This window comes from Grus americana, chromosome 1 (genome assembly GCF_028858705.1).
Source record: "Grus americana isolate bGruAme1 chromosome 1, bGruAme1.mat, whole genome shotgun sequence".
Classification (NCBI taxonomy): Eukaryota; Metazoa; Chordata; class Aves; order Gruiformes; family Gruidae; genus Grus; species Grus americana.
This window is the reverse complement of record NC_072852.1, coordinates 83,752,255-83,770,956: the sequence shown is the minus strand read 5'-3', so window position 1 is coordinate 83,770,956 and position 18,702 is coordinate 83,752,255. Positions and strand designations below refer to the sequence as shown.

At 49.7% G+C, this 18,702-nt stretch overlaps 1 protein-coding gene across 3 annotated transcripts in view; it reads right to left on the bottom strand.

The window, feature by feature from the left end:
* CCND2 (cyclin D2) overlaps window positions 1-5,205 on the bottom strand; it is a 39,073-nt gene extending 33,868 nt beyond the window's left edge. Inside the window, exons 1-3 of one of the 3 annotated variants that reach the window (XM_054803792.1) lie at window positions 5,106-5,205; window positions 2,993-3,213; window positions 1,223-1,438 (exon numbers count right to left, since the gene is read on the bottom strand). In XM_054803792.1, coding sequence (XP_054659767.1) covers window positions 1,223-1,438; window positions 2,993-3,187 — 411 coding nt within the window. In that variant the 5' untranslated portion in view covers window positions 3,188-3,213; window positions 5,106-5,205. Of the gene's footprint in view, window positions 1-1,222; window positions 1,439-2,992; window positions 3,784-5,105 lie in introns of those variants that run through there. The other 2 variants (XR_008574163.1, XM_054803804.1) reach the window with 2 other exon arrangements.
* Window positions 5,206-18,702: the final 13,497 nt, after the last annotated feature.

Genomic DNA, 18,702 nt, shown 5'->3' with positions numbered 1-18,702 from the left:
TCATAGGAGATGAATTCTCCCGGGATTCGGCTGGCTAGGCGCATTCACCAGGGTCTGTGAGAACAAGGCTATCCAGCTGAACGTACGTCTCACAGGGAGGCTTAAATACTTGTCTAGCCCTTTACACCACAAAGCGCTTTGCAAATATTAATTACTCCGTCAAATAATTTTGATTCTTTTTGGTTTTGCTTTCACTACGTCTGAATTGGACGTAGCAGAAGTACCACCATGAGAAGTACGAGGCACGGCCTTTTTTTGTACTCACGGCGATGTTTAACCGCGCTGAATTTTCACCTTGCCACCTGCCTCGGTGATAACCCATGGGGAACCACGTCCGCACAACCCACGGGAAGAAGGCCACGGCTTCCCAGGCTACAAAACCCGCCGTTCGCCCGCTGGCATCGGAGCCTTCATAGATGCCACCCGACAGCCAAATTCCCCACCCCGCAGCTTTGGGCTCCAGCGAGGAGAGGAACCCACCCAGTCCTGGGACACCTCCGTGCACCGACGGCAGCTCAAGCGGCGGGCGGGATGCCTCCCGGCGTTTCGCGGGGCGCTGCGCGACCCCCCGAGGGGCTGAGGGGCTCCCCCCGCCCCGCCCCGCCGCCGCCGGGGGCGCGGGGCCGCCTGGCAGCCGCTCAAGGGGTGAAGTCACGCCCGGCGCCGCGTGTCTGCCGCCAGGTGGCGCCGCCGCCCCGCGCCGCCCGCCCCGCGCACGTGCGCCCGGCGCCTCCCTCCCGGCGAGGTCCCCTGCGGGGACACCCGCACCCACGGCGGGGGGGTGGGGACACGCGGCGTGGGGCTGGGGGGGGACACACGCACGGACACACGGCTTCCGCGGCAACCCCAGCCCCCGCGGGCTCCCGCCGGCAGCGCCGTGCCCGTGAACTAGGCGGGGAGCGGGTCTGAACGCCACCGCGGCGAGTGGCTACGGAGCAGCCGGAATGGAACCGACAGGGGAGGTCCCCGTGTGTGTCGTGTCGTGTCCCCCCCCGCCCCAGCACGGTGCGCCTGCAGTTTCGTGTCGACCCCCCTCTGAGTCTTTAGCACTTTTTGACAATTCAACAGAGTGCGTAAAAACCCGTGAAAAGCGTGATTTTTAAAAGGCGAAGGGGTGAAGCGGGTGGCAAAAGTGATGGCTTGCCGTGCAAGAAAGGGACAGGGAAGGAGGAGGCTGCCAGCGCAAAGGCTGACGGAGAGAAGGTGGAAGGGGGCTGCTTACCAGCAGCTCTTGGGGTTTGATGGAATTGTCCGTGTATATGCACAGCTTCTCGGCTGTGAGGGGGATTGTCTCTTTCAGCTTGGAGGCCAGGAACATGCACACTGCCCCCAGCAGTTGCAGATGGCACTTTCGAGTGGGCACCACAGCTAAGAATCTGTCCAAGTAATTCATGGCCAGAGGGAAAACTTCTTCTTCGCACTTCTGCTCTTCGCAGACCTGCAAGCAGGGAGCGTGGGGAAGGGAGGATGGGGCGGCGGGGTTGGGGGTGGGCGGGGGGGGGGGGGGGGGAAGAGAGAAAGAGACAAGAAGGAAAAATAAATAAATGAGTGATCCCACGAAATAGACCACTGCCTCCCTGCTACGGCTCCTGCTATTTTTGTTGCCCGGGGAGCTAAATTTTGGGGGAGGGGGAGATCTCTGGAGAGGCTGGGAAGGCTGTCAATCGGCTTTCACATTCCTTTAGTTCATTCAGTAAGAAATGAATTCAAGACACTGTGTGGGAGAGCCGAAAAGCCCCATCCAGCAGCAAGCGAGCAGCCTCCGACTTTTTTTTTTTTTTTGCGACCCAATTTTTTCCTTTTTTTTTTTTTTAATTTCGTCATATTTTCAAAAAATCGATAAAAATATCAAAACTTCCCCGAGGGTCCCGGTTTTGGTGCCGGTGGCATCCCGGGACGGTCCCCTATCGTTTCCGACAATTGAAAAAATTCCCCCGGGGGGTGTCCCCCAGTTCTGCGCCCCCGATCCGGCGTGGGGGGGGAAAGGACGGGAGACACAGCGAGGGCGAGGTGGGGTGGGGAGAGCCCGTGCAGCCTGGATCCTTTTAGCAGGAGCGAGCGAAAAAAATATTTCAAAAATTTACCAAAAATCGGAGCCGGGGAGAAACAGCACAAATCGCACATGAAAACCAAGCTGGGACTCTGGTCTTTCCAACCCAGGGGGTTTGGTCCGGGAAAGGACCCCCCCAAAGGAGATCCGAAGGGGCAAACGATGGGTGGCAGGGCCAGGGCAAGGCAGGCAAGTCTGCGGGGATCCGGGCCCGCTGCCGCCCCGCCTGAAGTATCGGGACGAAGGGGGGATTCGCCGCCGGCTCGGGCTCCCCAGCAGCCCCCGGCCAGGCCGGGGGTACCGCGGGGCTGCGGCGGGGTGCATTTCCGAGCCCCTTCTTGGAAAGGAGGGGGGAAGACGGGCTCGGCACCTCCGAGCAGAGTTGCATGCAACGCAACATGGCGAAAAAAAGCACGTCCTCACCACTGCATACGTGGGCATGAAATCCTCGCTGGGCAAAACGCGGGGGGCACTGGGCACCCCCCGTCCCTCGCCCTGCCCCGGGCGCAGCTTCCTCTCCCAGAAAAGCCTCAATCTCAAGCGCTCCCGGCCGCCCGCAGCCGAAGGCGGCTTTTCTTTGCTTTTTAATTGCAAATGACTTTTTCAACTCTCCCCCTCGTTTCCTCCCCCTCCTGCACCCCGCTTTGCAGCAGCCCCCTGAAAGGGGCGATTTCCACCCCGGGGCTGTAGATGCTCCCCGCGCCCCTTCCCCCACTGCACTGCACAGAGTGAGCTCGGGAGAGGGAGGAGAAGGGGGGGTGAACAAGAAGAGCCCCCACTGCGACCGAAGGGGCGAGAGACTGCGGAGTGGGGGGGCAGAGGGGACGAGACGGAGGTGCTGCCCGCGGCGGGGAGCCCGCAGCCGGCCGCCTTGCCTCACCGCCCCCCCACCCCCGTCCGGCACCGCTCCGAGGGGCCGGGGGAAGGCACCGGGATACAAACCTCCAGCATCCAAGTGGCCACCATCCTCCTCATGAAGGGCTGGATGTCCTTCTGGACGCACTTGAAGTAGGAGCATTGGGGCAGATACCTCTCCTCTATGGTTAGTAAGTTGTGCAAAACGCGGTCATCGTAGAGCAAGTTTGGGTCAGGCAGAGCTCTCCTCATGGGATCCACCTCGCAGCACAGCAGCTCCATGTTTCCAAAGAGATCTCCCTCTTTCTCTGATGGAAAAGTTTTTTTGTTGGTTTTTTTTTTTTGGAGGGGGAAAGGGGGTGGGGAAAGGAGAGGGGTAAAGGAGGAGGGGTAGGTGGGTGGGAGGAAGACGGCAGGGCTTCCCAGCTCGCTCCTGCCTCCCTTGAAACTCGTCTCTCCCTCTCTTGGTTTCTAGCCTAAAGTTGAAGCAAAGTGACGCAACTCGCCAGGGCAGGCAGTTCTCTCTCTCTTGTTATTATGGAGAACAGCAGCTGGTCAGACGTAACATCAAACGCGGTTTTTTTTTTTTTTTTCCTCTCTATAAGCTAACAAGGAACCCGGAGGCCCTCGTATAGGGACACACACACATACACGAATGACAGCTTCTCTTTTTTTTTTTTTTCCTTCCAGCGACCCAATGAAATCCGCTCCACACTTTCCTTCAGCGGGAGCCCGTCTGAATTTATTTCTCCCCTTCTTTTCTTATTGCAAGAAACTGAGGGCCCCCCCTCGGTACCCACCGAGATGATGGGGACGAACACTGAAATGTCCTGGCTCGGCGGGGTACCACAGCCACGACAGGTTCTCGCGCCCGAGTCTTCGATTCACTACCCCCCCCCCCGGTACCCCCTTTATCTGCAGCTGGAGTGGGACAGAGCTCCCCGCTTTACTGCAGTCTAAAAGCAAACCCGAAAAACACGACCCCAAAGCTCCTTGAGGGGTGGGGGTTCGGCGGCGCTTTCGGGGTACAATCTAACAATTATCACCACGCTACTTCCTCCGGCACACATACGTGTTTCTAGCAGGCGAACCGTTTTAGCACCGCATGGCCACACTGATATAACTTTCTAGGAAACGCAGCGGGGGAGGGAGGGAGGGAGGAGGGAGAGAGGTTGGCTGGGGGGGACCACGACGACAGGAGTTATGTCCCGCACCGGGTGACTTCTACCCTCCTCGCACTTCGCCGGCGTCGCAGTCGCTCCCCGCCTGCAAAATGTGTGCGAAGTCTCTGCCGCTGCCTGCTACGGTAGAGCAGAGGCTCCCGAGGGGGAAGGAGCTGCCCGGGGCCGGCCGGGGATGAGGTGCCGGGCGGGCTCGGAGCGGCGGCGGCCCCGCGGGGCACGCGAGGAGCACGCTTCCCGAAGCCGCTGTCCTCCCCCGTCACGGACGCCACGGAGGTGGGTTTGAGGGTGTGTGGGGGCAGAAATACCGCCTTAAAAGTGTGAGTGGGGAGTTTGGGGCGCCGCTTCCCCTCCCTCTATTTGCATAGCCAATAGCTCTGGGGCTCTCGCCGCTGCGCGCTGATTGTTACCGGGCAGATTATATTTTAAGGACGCATGCTGCCCGGCATCGAAAGCAGCCCAGGAGGGAAGGGGCCGAGGTGGAGCCCCCTCACCTGACCGCACCGCCGGTCCCGGAAGCCGCACGGGCCCTGGCGGCATCGAGGAAAGCGGGCGACCGGCCGTTGTTGCCCGCGAGTGGGCAAACGCGCCCCCTCCCACGCCAGCTCTGGCCCTTCTGCATCGAAACGGATGGGAGGGATGGGACCGGATTTGCCGTGGGTTGCATCTCTGCGGAGTACAGCGGCGAGGGCTCCCTTTCAAAAACCGGTTGGGACGGCCCCGCAACTAACCCGCCCGTCGGACCAAATGGCTACTTCGGCACCAAAAAAGCCGACTCCCCCCCCCGCACACATCCCGGTAACGTGGAACTGGGCCGGGACAGCCGAGCCCTCCACGCGTTGCTAGCAGCATTTCCCCGCAAAATCAGTTCCGCGCCCCCCTGGTCCCGTCCCGTCCTCGAAGCGAGCAGCTCGCAGTCACAGTCGAAGTGGCGGCGGCGCCGTCTGGGAGCTGCCGGGCACCGTGTGTGGCCCCTCGCACCCCCCACACCCCCGCACCCCCCCGAGGCGGGAGCTTACCGGGGCCGAGCCCGCCGTAGGCGGAATTGCGCAGAGCTTTGCTCTGCAAGGCTGGCGTTTTAGGAGGGCGAAGGAAGGGAGCGAGGAGGGGACACCCCCCGCCGTACGTCGAAGGCGGCGAGCAGGGACCCGCTGCGGCGCGGCGTGCTCCGCAATGAAAGGCTCTTTAACTTCCACCATTCATTTCCCCTTCCTGGCTACTGCTGTGAACAGGGAGCGTGTTGTGTCAGCGCACGTTTTCCTTCTCCAAACTTAAATTCATAAGCGCTCCCGTCTGGCTTTGTAGCCCGACAATGCAGCGATTGTGATTTATGTGGGTTTCGGGGGGGAGGACAACGGGTGTCCTAATTGTCCGGCACCGACTTTCCGAAGTGGGGTGATGTCTGGGGCACGGCGCGGCTGCCGGCGGCAGGGAGCCGTGGGGACCGGGGAAAAGATGCGGGGGCCCCCCTCGCCCCTCGATGGGGCGGCCGCCGGGGAGCAGCCAAGGACCCCGCGGGCGGGCCGCTGTCTCCCCGCCACCGTGCTGGGAGGGGTCCCGTTAGGAAAACAAAACCCTTAATAAATGGAAGCATGCCAGCTCTGCACGCGAAGGTGCCGTTGATCTGCAGCGACGTCGTGGAAAAAAAACCCAAAACCCAAGCAAACCAAACCGCAACACTTTTCCCCGGTGCGACGGCTTTTATATACGCGGTACCCGTTTCCAACGGGGAAACGTCGGTCCTGTGAAACGTGGTCGGCGGGCAAGCAGCCGGGGCGGCCGTCGGGGGCCCCGCGGCCGCGGAAGCCAACGTGCCCGAGCTGCCCCTTCTCCTTGTCCCCGTGCCCACGGGCGCTGCCGCATGCGTTTGGAGACAGCAGATGTTTTAACAGCCTCCGTGTAGAGATTACCGAGCGCCATATGTTAAATACCACCCTCCCTCCGGAAAAAAAAATTAAATAAATAAGTACGTTTCGCGCTTGCTTCATTTCTTTTGATGAGCTTCTTCGCTCGTTTGAAAGCATAAATGATTAAATCAAACACTGTCGGTATATGTTTTTTTTTCCCCCGGCGGCTCCGGGAGCGGCGGTGCGCGCAGCCCCGGGCGGGCGCTCCCGCTGAGCAGCGCTGCGCCCTGCGCGGAGCCTCCGCCTCGCCCCGCGGCCGCGGGGGAACCGCGCCCCCGGGGAAGCCGCTCCGCCTGCCCCCCTCACCCCTTCCGCAGCCCGGCGGGAGGGGTCTGTGCGGCTCCCAGCCCCACCGCTGCCGCCGGGGGGCAATACGGCGGTCACTGCTTTTATGCCTTGGGAGCCCCTCTTCTTCAGGTCATCAAGTCTGGTGTCACGGCTCTGGTGTCGTCATTAATCTGACACGCAGGTATCATGAAATCGGTAATGTGTAATGGTATTTTATTGGTGTTAGTCCGAGAGCGCTGCAAAACGCGGTGGCTCTTGGGGTTTTTTTAAATAGATCCTTAATTCGTCATCACTCCTATTTATTTCATGTCTTTTCTTTGCAAATCCCAGAGAACCATCTTGAAGATGCTTCAGGGAACAGCATGGGATCAAGCTTTGCATCCGAACCGCAGACCAATAGACATGTTGTGTGTGCGCCTGGTGGCCGCAGGTTTTTTGTTTGTTTAAATGAAATAAGTATTCCCTTGCAGTGCTTGAAACCTGAAGACTGGAGTGTGAAACATGAGAATCTGGAAGTGAAACCGACTGGAAGCCAAAAAAGAAACAGATGAATGTGTTTCCACTGTCCAAGCTGAGGAAAGTCCCAAAAGCAAACAAATAGTGTGAATAATAAAATGTGTAATAGATTTGAAATAAAATTATTTCAGCTTCAGTCACTGGAAGCAGTCTATCTTGGTGTTTGTGTTGTTTTTTTTTTTAATATCTGATTATTAGCTGTTCAAAGGTAAATTCTGTAATTCCATGCTGTGCATTCAACAGGAGCAACATGATAAAAAATATCTTTTCTTTCCTCTGGTTTCTGATTAAAGACTAGAAAAGGATTTGGATACCACAGAAACTGCTGCGCCTTGTCCATGTATTTTCAAGGAGTTATTTTTAATTGTACGGGCAATTTTCAACTCTACCTACCTATGTAGTGGCAGCTTTATCATTAACAGTCACCTTAAACAATATAATTACTGAGCAGATGAAATATATCCTGTAATAAAACTATGCTTGCCTTTACAGGGTGATTTTATGCAGGCACAACAGTTACAGTATTAACTAATTAATTCTGTGTGATTGCTTAACATATTTTAATTATATACTCATTTTTTATGCAAAGTTTATTCTTTCTCATTCCTTAGCTTTAACTTCTTCAGAGCAGTAATTAGAAACCTCAGGTTTCTTCCCAGTGCAAGGAATGTGCAACTCCACTCATAGATTTCTTTATTAGGCGAGATGGGAAGCGACTCAAAAAAGAGCTATAAGAATGATCAGGTACTTGGGAGTCATGTTTTAGGCTGGAAGACTGCATAAATTTGTCATAGTTAGCCCAAAGACACTCCCAGGTTTGACATGGGTGTAAGCTAGAGACATCTAGAGAAACTCGGGGAGATTTAGGATGGTAGAGGTGGTAGTAGTACATTCAGGCTAACAACAAAGCGAGCTTTTCAACTGCAAGTTTAATTAATCCCTTAATATTTCATTTAGGGCTGTGTCTTTAAAGTTAGGTGAGGTTAAAGCCTAAAAAGTACATTCTACCACAAATTGCAGTCACAGAGTTGAAGGAGGAGTTTTGGTGTTACACATACAAAAAAAAAAAAATCAGATACCTAATCCCCATAATGTGTTCTGGCCTTAAAATTATTTGATCTGTGAATTTATATAGAACCTATAACCTGTGGTAACACAGGCACATGCAGAATTAGGGTGAGATCTTAAAGTTCTTCCTGCAGCAAAGGAGTTGAAACCGATGCGAAATTTCTGCTGGAGCGGAAAGTCTAGCATTGTGATTTTTCTTGTTATATGTGAGACAGGGAAATTTTTGTTTTGCTGAACTCTCCTGGTGCACAGCCTTATCTCACAGGGGTGCCACATACTTTGCAGTGTATGCTGCCGACTCGATCCTCTCCTTGGTGAGCTGGGCGATAAGGCTGTTGTTCCTTTACAGGGAGCGGGAACACATAACAGGTGCCTCCCACACGCCAGGAAATCAATTGAAAGGGAGAGCACTTGACATTTTTTACAGGATCGGGCCCCTGGTATGCAGAACTGTGCATAAACGCCATCGTTCCTTTTTGCTAAACAATGTAGGGAAAAAAGTTGGCTTTTGGAGCAGATAATTGAAAGAGCAAGAACAATTCTGACAAATTACAGGTATGGATCACTGATATCTCTTTCATCATTAATAGTACAATAGGATCTAAAGATGACAGAATCTTTTTTTCTTCCCCCCCCCCCGCTCTGTTTATGAATCTCCTTGCTTTTCTGCTTAAAATTGACTTTGTCGTTATTAACCTCTTGCATTCTGTTGTGTGATTTCCCTGCTCTCTGGTATGTTTGCATCAGCACTTAGTTCAAAGATGGCTTTGACATTAAATGCACAATCTTTTTTCTTTCCAGACTGTTAGGAGAGACTAATAAAAGATCCTCTGTCCTCAAACCTTCAGCTGATCTCCAATTTTTGAAGCATCTTGCTGTCACACACCTTCCATCAAAACTAATGATCTGACTTTTCTCTGTGGTCTCTCAGTCTTGATCCAATATACATGCGGTTTTGCTCTTACCAAAACAAATGCGGAGCTTCAATTCCATTTTATTTTCTTTCTGTCTGCACTGAGGCAAAAATTTCACAGTTAATATACATGAGTAGCATCCCTAGGTCTATACAAACAGGGAAGGAGAGAGGAAGAAAGACCTCCAGAGCAAATTGCTCCTTTTATGGGGAGTTGGAAGGGATACCGCATGCCTTGGTTGTCTCAATATTTCTGCGAGCTGCTAAATAATCATGATATTTATTCTCAGAAGCAGCTGTATTTTGAAGGTAAGTGTAATGGTTCTGTTAATGTGCAGTGAGAGAATAATCCTGACACAGGTTCCCATGTTGAATAGTTCGCTGAAATGAATGAAGCATGTGTTGTCTGGCAAATAGCAAGATATTTTATAGGGAGCTACATCAATATGAGATTTTGTTTTGGAAGCCATGTGAACGAATGTTTGAAGTGGCAGCTTCTTATGGGGATAAGTTGGACTTCCAAATTTGTACTGATTTATAGCGCACATTTGAGTTGTGAAAATAGGTGGATTTTTAAAAGGAAGAAAAGCTACGTTTCCCTGCAGCACCTCCTGCTTGTTTCCTCTTTAAAACCATAAAAAAAATCCATAAAGAAATATTTTCACAACTATTCTGGCTTAAATAACCATTGATACAATATTTTGGATATCCCTTTTGCATTCCAGGGACTATGAAATACTTTCTAAATCTGTTGACTTTGGTCTTAACGTGGTCAAACAAACAAATGGAATGAAGCAAGTTTAATTGCCCGACAAGCAGACAAGCACATAAAAAAACAAAAGAGTAAACAAAAATAAAACAGTGTAAATAAATGCCCTCTACTGAAGTAAACAATTTTACTTCTTAATTTCCTCTTCCAAAACTACTGAATTAAAAGCTATTACCACAGATAAATAGTGCAGATATTTTACTACTCTGCATCAATTACACCCACACCTGGGAAAATGAATTACTTTAAAAATATTAGTAGCCTAAAATATTACTTTGCATATGATGTTAATGACCACCTGAATGCAGTGCTATCACTTGCTGCTTTTTTCCTCTCCTTTTCTTTTGGGAATGCAGTGTTTTATTCCTCTAACGGAGTGTCTCAGCACCAGTGTGCTACAAATGAAGAAGTGGGCATTTTAAAATTAGTCATTAAATGAAAGCGGTTCAAAAGTCTGTGACCCTTTTCCGAGTGGTAATTACAGCCAGAGTCTTCAGTCACTTGCTAGGTGCCACATGGCTTTTGAAGACATGGTTTTCTTGAGAAGTAAGACACTGTGGGTGCTGTGAAACCCCTCTCACCCATGAGCATCCCTTGCTGCCCCAGGTCCTCAGGCTCAGCACTGCTGCCCCTTGTTGAGGCTTTGCTGAGCATTTCCTGAGCAACAGGGAAGCAAGACCTCAGGGACTGGCCCTCTGCCTTCGTGCAACGGAGTGACCAACATCTTTGTTTCAGGCTCTAGCCCCAGCCATTTTGGATGTAAGCTCCTGGCACCTTCATGCAGGTGTTTTTTGGCTGACTGGGGTGTCTTGCTAGGCATGGTGAAAGTCATGTCTGTTTGTCTGAGTTACATCCGAAGTCTAAAGTCTGCTGTTTGGTCTGGGCAAAACTCCTGATGTGGGTAAGAAGGTCGCTTGGGCAGAGACTGAGATAGGAAGGCAGCTGAAATGATAGCTGCCCTCCTGTTTCAGTGGAAAGAAATTCTCACTGCAAAATCCACTGTTGCTGCCCCTGGAGAGCTCCCAAAGCTCCTCCATCACTCCACAGGGGCAAAACACTGCTGCAGCAGCTGGGCGATAGTGAGTGATTTCTCAAGGGCCACCTCTCCTGTCAGGAGGAATCTCCTTCTCTCCTCTCTGCAGCTCTGCTACCTCATCTCTACATCATTTCGTTTTGCTCGCGACTAGGAAAACCTTTTGCCTGATGGCTATTTCCCCTGACTCTGAAGGTGGTGTTCACAGACACATGCATGACATGATGCTCCCAAAAGGGTGGTGCTGCCCTTCAACTGTCTTTCTGGATGTAAATATACACAAGTCTGAAGGAGTTAGGTTGGAAGCCATCTAGTCCAATCCACTGCTCACAGCAGGGTCACCTTGCAAGCTAGATTGGGTTGCTCAGGGCCTTGTCCAGCCAAAATATCTGAGGATGGAGATCCCACAGCCTATCTGGGTAATCTGTCTCAGTGCTTCATCACTCTCAGGGAAGAAGAACCTCTCCCTTGTGCCTGGTCAGAGTTTGCCTGGCTGCAACGTTTGTTCATCACCTTGAAGTTTCCTGCATATTTGAAAAACAGCAAGAAGCAGTGACAGGTGCTTGCTGTCCACACATAGCTCAGGATGTAGTGTGCAGGACCTGTAGATGTGGATTTTATTGGTAAATGGAACTAAACTGCCTTAGTAACTAAGAAAATCACTAGCACATGTTCCACACTGCTCTCCTTTACTGAAACCTGCAGATCTCCTCCCTTGGCTCCATTCTTGGTTGTGAGCTATGCTCTTTGTTCATCTTTGATATTGCAAATCTGTACCCCTAGAAAAACTGTTGTGCTGCTGTCTCATTTCTCTGTATGCTGAAACTGTCACCTGGGCTTTCACCTCATCTTGAGGTGGTAATAGCCTCTTTAAATAGGGGGTTAGTTCCTGGGGTAATGTTGCCAGCTCCTCATCCTGTTCTTCATCTCTCCCCTAGGTACTGGCTGTTGGCAGAGTCAGGGCACTGGGCTAGGAGACCTTTTGTGTGAATGGCTGTTCCTAATGTCCAGACATGAACTGTTTCTTTCTTGGGTTTCAAATTTTTATTTATAAGGCTCATTGGTAGCAATCACCACCCTCAGAACAGATGCTTCACAATGACCTGTGGGTTAGGAAAGCATCATTTTTATTTTACAAATGGGAAGCTGAGGCTCTGTGGTATAAAGCAACATCCTACAGGGGCTTCACAGTGTATCTTGGAATAGCGCTGCCTTTCCGATGTCAGAGCAGTACCTGAACAGAAACATCTCCCTCATCAGAGTGGACAGGATAGGTAGTATTTTTAAAGAATCTATGCACAGTATAGAACCCCAGTTTCATTTTATAGGTGGTTTCCACCCTTATGTTCTAGGACTGTCATCCTTTGTGCCCTTATCTCACAAACATTGCACTAGGAAAGAAGGGAGTGGAGCTGTTTTCTCTGTTTATGAATAGATGGACTATTAGAGACTGTTGGCACCTGAATGGGCTCGTTATCTTCAGATAACAAAGGAGTTGCTCCATCCTGGAGAAGTTCAGGCTACCCAGCTTCTCTGAAGCAGTCTGGGATTGAGGGACAAGCATTGCCTTAGAAGCAAGGCTAAGAAGCCATATGCAATGAAAGCTTGGGAAGGTAAAAAAGTAAGAGAGGAACAGATTTCTGCGGAAGAGAGTCCTTTATAATGAGACAGTACCTGTGAATGGGAGCCACAGAAGAAGGGCTTCAATTTCATGTGGCAACGCCTTGTACAGGAGTGAAAGAAGGTCCTCCTGAGAGGACCTGGAAAGGGGCTGACAAAGGATGGTGAAGAACCAGACGCAGGGAAGTGCAGATGGGCTCTTCTGGTGCATTGTTTAGCTCTAGATATTTTCTTGCGCATCTCAAGTAGAGAGTGATTATTTTTACAAATGTTACACAATGGATCTGCTATGTATTTTGATAGTTTTTTTATCCCTGAAGTGGTAAATTATAAAGTAGAAGGCCTACAAGGGTGGGCTGCATGCAGAAATATGAGCTGAAACTCCTTGAGAGCTGGGAAAGCCAGGGTTAGTCTCCAGTTCTGGCTGTGGGGTCTCAGGGAGAAGTACTCAAGGGAGGACCTGTGTCCTGAGAACATGTTTAGAAATCTACTGTGCCTGGGATCTGTTTGGTTTAAGGAAGCATAAAAAACACATGGGTCCAACATGCTGTGACCCAAGCGCAGCCCTGTTATGAATGATCGGAATATTATGTGTAGGGATTTGAAAGGATTTAGCAGGTTTGGGGGACTGCGGGTTATTTTTTTGCTCATTTTGTCCTTTTTCCTGTGAAAGTCAAGGACAGATTGAAATCTGCTGACTCCAGTGCTTAGAAGATGGTTCAAAGGACCCAGCTCCTGGCTCGGAGTTTCCAAACCCTGCTGGGAATCAGAACATATGTCTAGAAGAGCATCGGATACCTTGAGAAAGTTAGAAGGAGAGGTAATTTTGCTTCTCTTCTGAACTGAATCACAATTATGTTTGCTGACAACTTTCTGATGCTTACTGTAACAGTAGCTTTTTTTTTTCTTTCTCACACTACAGAAACAGCATATTCTTGTCATGCAGCTGTTGCTTACTGTGTCTTCCTTCTGCTTTGGGTGGATTTTCCCATGTTCATATCCGTAGCTTTTGAGTCCTTCTGTTGCTGAACAGCTGCGGGCTGATACTAGATAGAGCTGAATTTTTTCTGTGTTCACACACAAGCAGGCTTGTGAACAAAAGATTTTTAAGAAAGCTGATAAATGAACAAGGTCTTTTGGACGGTGCAATGTTGCTAACATTGCGGACAATAAAAATCCTTGTACTTGTACTCACTTAAAGCGAAGGAAGACATAACTCAATCTGTTTTATCTGTGAGCCTCCAAGCTTTTCCCTACAGGCTTGAGAGAGGATGTTCTATAATGAACTCATCTTTCATGTGACAGAAAGGGAAATGCTATCTCACAGTCTAATGCTTACATTTCTATTTGCCATTTAACTTGAACGTTGCCTTCTACGGGGAGTCCTTGTTTTTAGTGGTCAGAGCTTAAGAGAGGATCAGGGCTTCCCGGGTAGTTCCAGCTCCGACACGTGCAAATCATATAGCTTTCCTCTGTCTACAGGGAAAGCAGATACAGTTATCTTGATGTATGTCCATCTCAGGCTTGCTCTGAGGTTTGATTCAGTAAATTTTGCCAGCTGTTTGGTAGGCAGAGGAGAGTGGGCCCAGCCAGGCACACTGACTGCCATTGTCTCCCGAGCGGGATGGAAATGGGAGCGTACATGGGGAAGTATCATGTACACTTGTCCCGTTCTTCCATCTCTCTCACGTTTCTGTACAGCTTTGGTTTTTGCTGGTGGACCCTGGGGATATTGGCTTTATTTGTTTGTTTTTCCTGCTTCCTTGACTTTTTTTTTTCCCATTCTTGAAGTTATTCTTCCATGTGTATGAAAAAACCCAGCAGCGACTGACCCATTTAGCTGGCACCATCCACTGTCCACTCTTGCACAAGTGGGCACAAGGACAGAGACAGATCCTGGTGCCATGGGAGGGGTCACCATGGGGAGTTCTCTGGCCAGCTCACCCCAAGCAAAGTGCAGGAGGCATTTTTTGAGGAGGGAAGGGGAAGGCCAGGGTGTACAATCATGGGTTTGGCGCAGAGCTGGCCACCCTTTGCCCCCTCTGCCAAGGGGCTTTGCCAGCACGGACATTTGTGTGTGCTGGGGAGAGCAGTGTGGGCTCAGGACGGGGGGAGGGATATGCAGACAGATGGACAAGGGAGGGTAGAAGGGTTATGCCCAGCTCTGCTCAGCCTCCCTGAGACGGCCCTGTGTCACAGCTGCTTGGGACACTGCCAGTGGTGGGCTCTGGCGTGAGCATGGTGGGAGGCGGGGGGAAACACCAAACCCAGGCCTGATACTGGAACAGAAAAAGAAAGCCATAAAATAAAGCTGGACATAGCTGGAGACAAGATACAGGGCTAATCAGGTCCTTGGTCTGAACTGGCTCAGCTGTGTCCCATTGTTTTGCTGCTTTGCTTCCTCTGTCTCTTGTCTTATGCGCGGTATTGCAGGGTTGCTGAGGAAAAGGTCATGCCATGGTTTTGTGTTTGTGCAGAGTCAGACACCTGGGGACACATGTCCATGCACCAGCAAGGAGACCTAGGTTCAGCTCCACCTTCTCTTAGGGTAGCCAGGTTGTTTTAGACCTGTGGTCCACTTCCCCAGCAACAGGAGAGCTGCGAGGAGAAATATGTGAAGGCTTCCATGGCATTCACCTGTTACACAGTGCTTACAGCAGATAGAAGGGCAGAGTGAAATTATTACATTATTTTAACAGTTTAAGACAGTGAAGCCAGCCTCAGGCACATGTCAGCCTGCCAAGGCACATTGGTGTAGATCTCTGTGCATTACAGCCTTGTGGAGGAGAGTCAGACTTAAGAGATATTTATCTTATGGTCAACGGAAAAAATGCAATACCGTGGCTGAATTAGCTCTCACATAGACTGTCACAGAGCCAGAGTGCCAGCTTTGGCTCTGGAAAAGTTATTCCCTGTTTTCATCCTATTGGTGAGATGAAGGTATGTAACTGAATGGGATGAGGAGCGTAAAGGAGTAGGCAGAGTATGGGACACAGCTCAGTCCACTGTGGGCACTTTCCAACAAATGTGCACTTTCTCCTCTACTGGTCTTTACATAGGGAAAGTGCTCCTTATAAGACATTAGCAGATCCTCTTCACCATCCCACAAACCTTTTTCCATGCTGCTCTTCTCTTCCTCAACCCCTACAGAAACTTGGCAGTGACAATGCATCTGGTGTCCTGTGATTGCGGCTCAGCATGCTAAATGGTACCATCCAATTTCTTCTCTGGGCTCCCTGCCCTTCAGTTCAGACCCACCTGCTGCCTCTCATTGTACTTCTGCATGTGTGGCCGGTACCATAATGGGAGCCTGGGTTGTGGTTACCAACCCCACTTGGGACAGTGCTCCCCAGCCAGTGTAGATGAAGTGTCATCCTAACAGCAGGGTCTCACGCTGGGGAGATGTTGCTGCTAGCCCTACCCTATTGCAGATACTCCTCATCTGATGCTGAGAGCCTAGGAAGAGGTTCCTCTGAATCCTTTTATTCTCTACTCGTGCTAATCATGGCTTAATGCTGTGGTGAAAGCATGGACGTAACAATGCAAGTGAGGGGAGAGAACTGTGTGAGACCTCAGGCGCAGAAGGAACAGGGCTAGAGAAGAAAAGGCAGAGGAGCAAGAGGAAGCTTTTCTGGGGGAAGAGGGGGAGAGTTAAAAGTGTCAGTTGTGTGAAAAGTGGAGACCTGCAGTGAAAAGCACAGCCTAAACTCTAAATAGGGTCCTGTGCCAGCAGGAGCTAAGCTACAACAGTGGGCACTGATAGAAAATGACAGCTGCATTTTAATTCACGGAAGGATTCAGGGCCATCTTCCATCACGTTTTGACAGGCTACAGCATGGTACTGGCCCAGAGATACTGCATCATTTTAGTTGGCGTGAGGGAGAATTAAGAAATCTGGCAGTAATCTGAGCAAACCGAGGAGCTGAGGTCAAGGAACACAGTATCTGCGACAACCCAAATGTTATAAAATGCTTTTAGCTACAGATTTAAATAAAACAGAATAAAATGTGTTGAGGGGATTGCTTACATGGTGATATGACTTAATAATTTGCACCAAGGAATTATTACAGTCTATAAAGCCTTCTTAATGGTGACAGTACTTTGTAAACCAGCAAGAAATAGAAATTTTGCTCTAAAAAGTAGCACAGGATTAGAAGGGATCACCCTCATCACCAAGGCAAGTTCTCTGCAAATCACAGGCCACTGAACAAGGGTGCTGAGCTCAAAGTCGTTCATCACCCATTTATTCCCAACAACCTCACCACAGCTTAGAAGAATTTTCAGCACTCCATAAGAAAATCCTGCTGGAAAAACCCAAAGCAAAGCCATGGGAAGACAGTATCACGCAAGAGTGGGACAGATCAAGGACTTTGCTGGGATGGTCAGCTTCTGTACTAACAGGGAGTTTTACTTCCCTGTTGATTCTAAAAATTGGTTCTTCATCGAACAGCTTCCAAAGGCTGTCAGTCAGCAGGCTGCTTTTGTTCAGAGGATGTCAGCATGACCACTGGCCAGGGATGCTAGAGGTTTCAGTGTTCTGAGGAGCCCTGCATGGTCACCTGCATCTTCCTTCAAACTGTGGTTGACTTAGGGAAAGGCAAAAACTATGGTTTTCATGGAAGCATGGTATTCATCAGCTGGTGTAAACGAAGAGCAATTGAATCTTACTTCCATCTCCCATGGAGATGATGCTAAGACCTATGGGCTCCAATCATAGGCATAGTTCTCTCCCTCTGGGAGTTTTCCCATCTAGTTATAATCTCCTTTTTGTAAATTTCTAGAACTTCATCTTCACTGAGGAAAAGGAAAGAGTATTGGAAGGGCAGATTGAATTTAGCCTTGCTAAGTGCGTGCTATTGCACAAGAGAAGATGTGTGCCTGATGTGTCCCTTGAAGCCTCTGGGACCCTAAGCGACTTCTGTTGGTAGGCACCATCCTGCTTAGTTTTAACCATTTCTGAGGTGTTCCATTGCGTAACATTTTTGATACAAGATTTTTCCTCATGAGCCACAGCAGTAACTTCCCAAGTACAGATCGCAACCTTAAGTGGGGTACGGATGAAGTTGTGAGCCTGACAGCAGCTGGTTTTCTCCTGCCGGTAATCGAGGTGATGGCAGAGACCTCCCTGCAAGGAGGGCAGGAGCTGGGGGGAGGTTGGGAGGCACTGTCGGGCTGGCGGGGGCTTTGCCAGGGAGCTCTCTGCTCCCACCTGTTGGTGGTTAAGGGGAGGGATAGTCCGTGACAGAGCTTCATTTGCATAAGATTTCTACCCAGAAGTCCTCTGGTGACAGTTTGAGATATTATCAAGTCAAAATCACCTGGGTGTGGAGGAAAAAGGGTTTCTCAGAAGTCGCCAGAGACTTTCCTGTGTGTTTTCTCTTCTGAATGATGGAGGTTACTTTGGGTGGTGGTGCAGTCCCAGCTGGATTTTGGGGCAGAGCTATGGTTGGGACTCCAGGATGGCAGGTGATGAGATGAAGCCTTCTGATAAGGAGGTAAAATAGTAATTCACGAGCTTAAAAACAGTCGTACATTTCATTCCTTTTGAGTTTGAACACTGAAGCCTGACTTTCCAGCTTTTTTTTTTTTTTTTTTTTTTTTTTCCTGTGAAGGTGAAAATTCTTCCATAATCTATGGCTCCAGAACTTGGGGCCATAAGAAAAAGAAAAGCCACAGGACCTAATAAAACACTCTAGATACTGTGACTGTGAGGAAGAAGATCTATGCTGTTTTCTGGTTTGTTTTGTTGTTTGGTCTTGTTTTGATTTTTTCCCCACAAAAGAGTTGACTTAACAGAATTGTTCTGAAAAAAGTGACAAAGACTATAGAGTTTTCAGGGCCAAGCAGAGCTGGTGGTGAAGTTTCTGATGAGATGGGAAGGGAAAGGCCATTTGCCAGTTCTGGGGACTGGGGAGCAGTAGGAACAGAGTGCCTGGGTAGCATTTGAATTGCTGGTGAGACTAAAAAATTTGAATTTCTTGTACAAGGCATGCAGAGAGTCAGTAATACAATTTCAGTATTTGTTAGGACAAAGATAAAAAGGTACTACGTGAGTGCAAGGGAAGAAGGACAGATCAGTTTTCATTAGAATATGGCAATCCCATACCCAGGAGAAAATCCCGTTTAACCTTTTTTTAAGAAAATATTCTCATTTTACACTTTTAAACAACCCTTTCAAAGAGACTTTATATTGAGTTTGTGTGATCTCTCTGTCAATGAAAAGCTGAGCACAAACCAAAATCCTTGGGACTGTTCTGAAGCAATTTACCGTTGCTGATGAAATTTTTTGTCTGTGGAGAAGTGTGGAGGCTCCCCAGGAAGCCCATAGCCTAAGTGCATATCGAGCAGTTGAAAGATGCATCATGGGGGAAAAATGGGAAAGGGCTCAACCTGGAAGGTGCTGAGCAATCTGGTGTCAATTCAGCAAAGATTTTCACAGGCTTAGTTTCATTCTCAGTGACTCAATAACTATTTACATGCCTGAAGTTAAGCACCTGCTTAG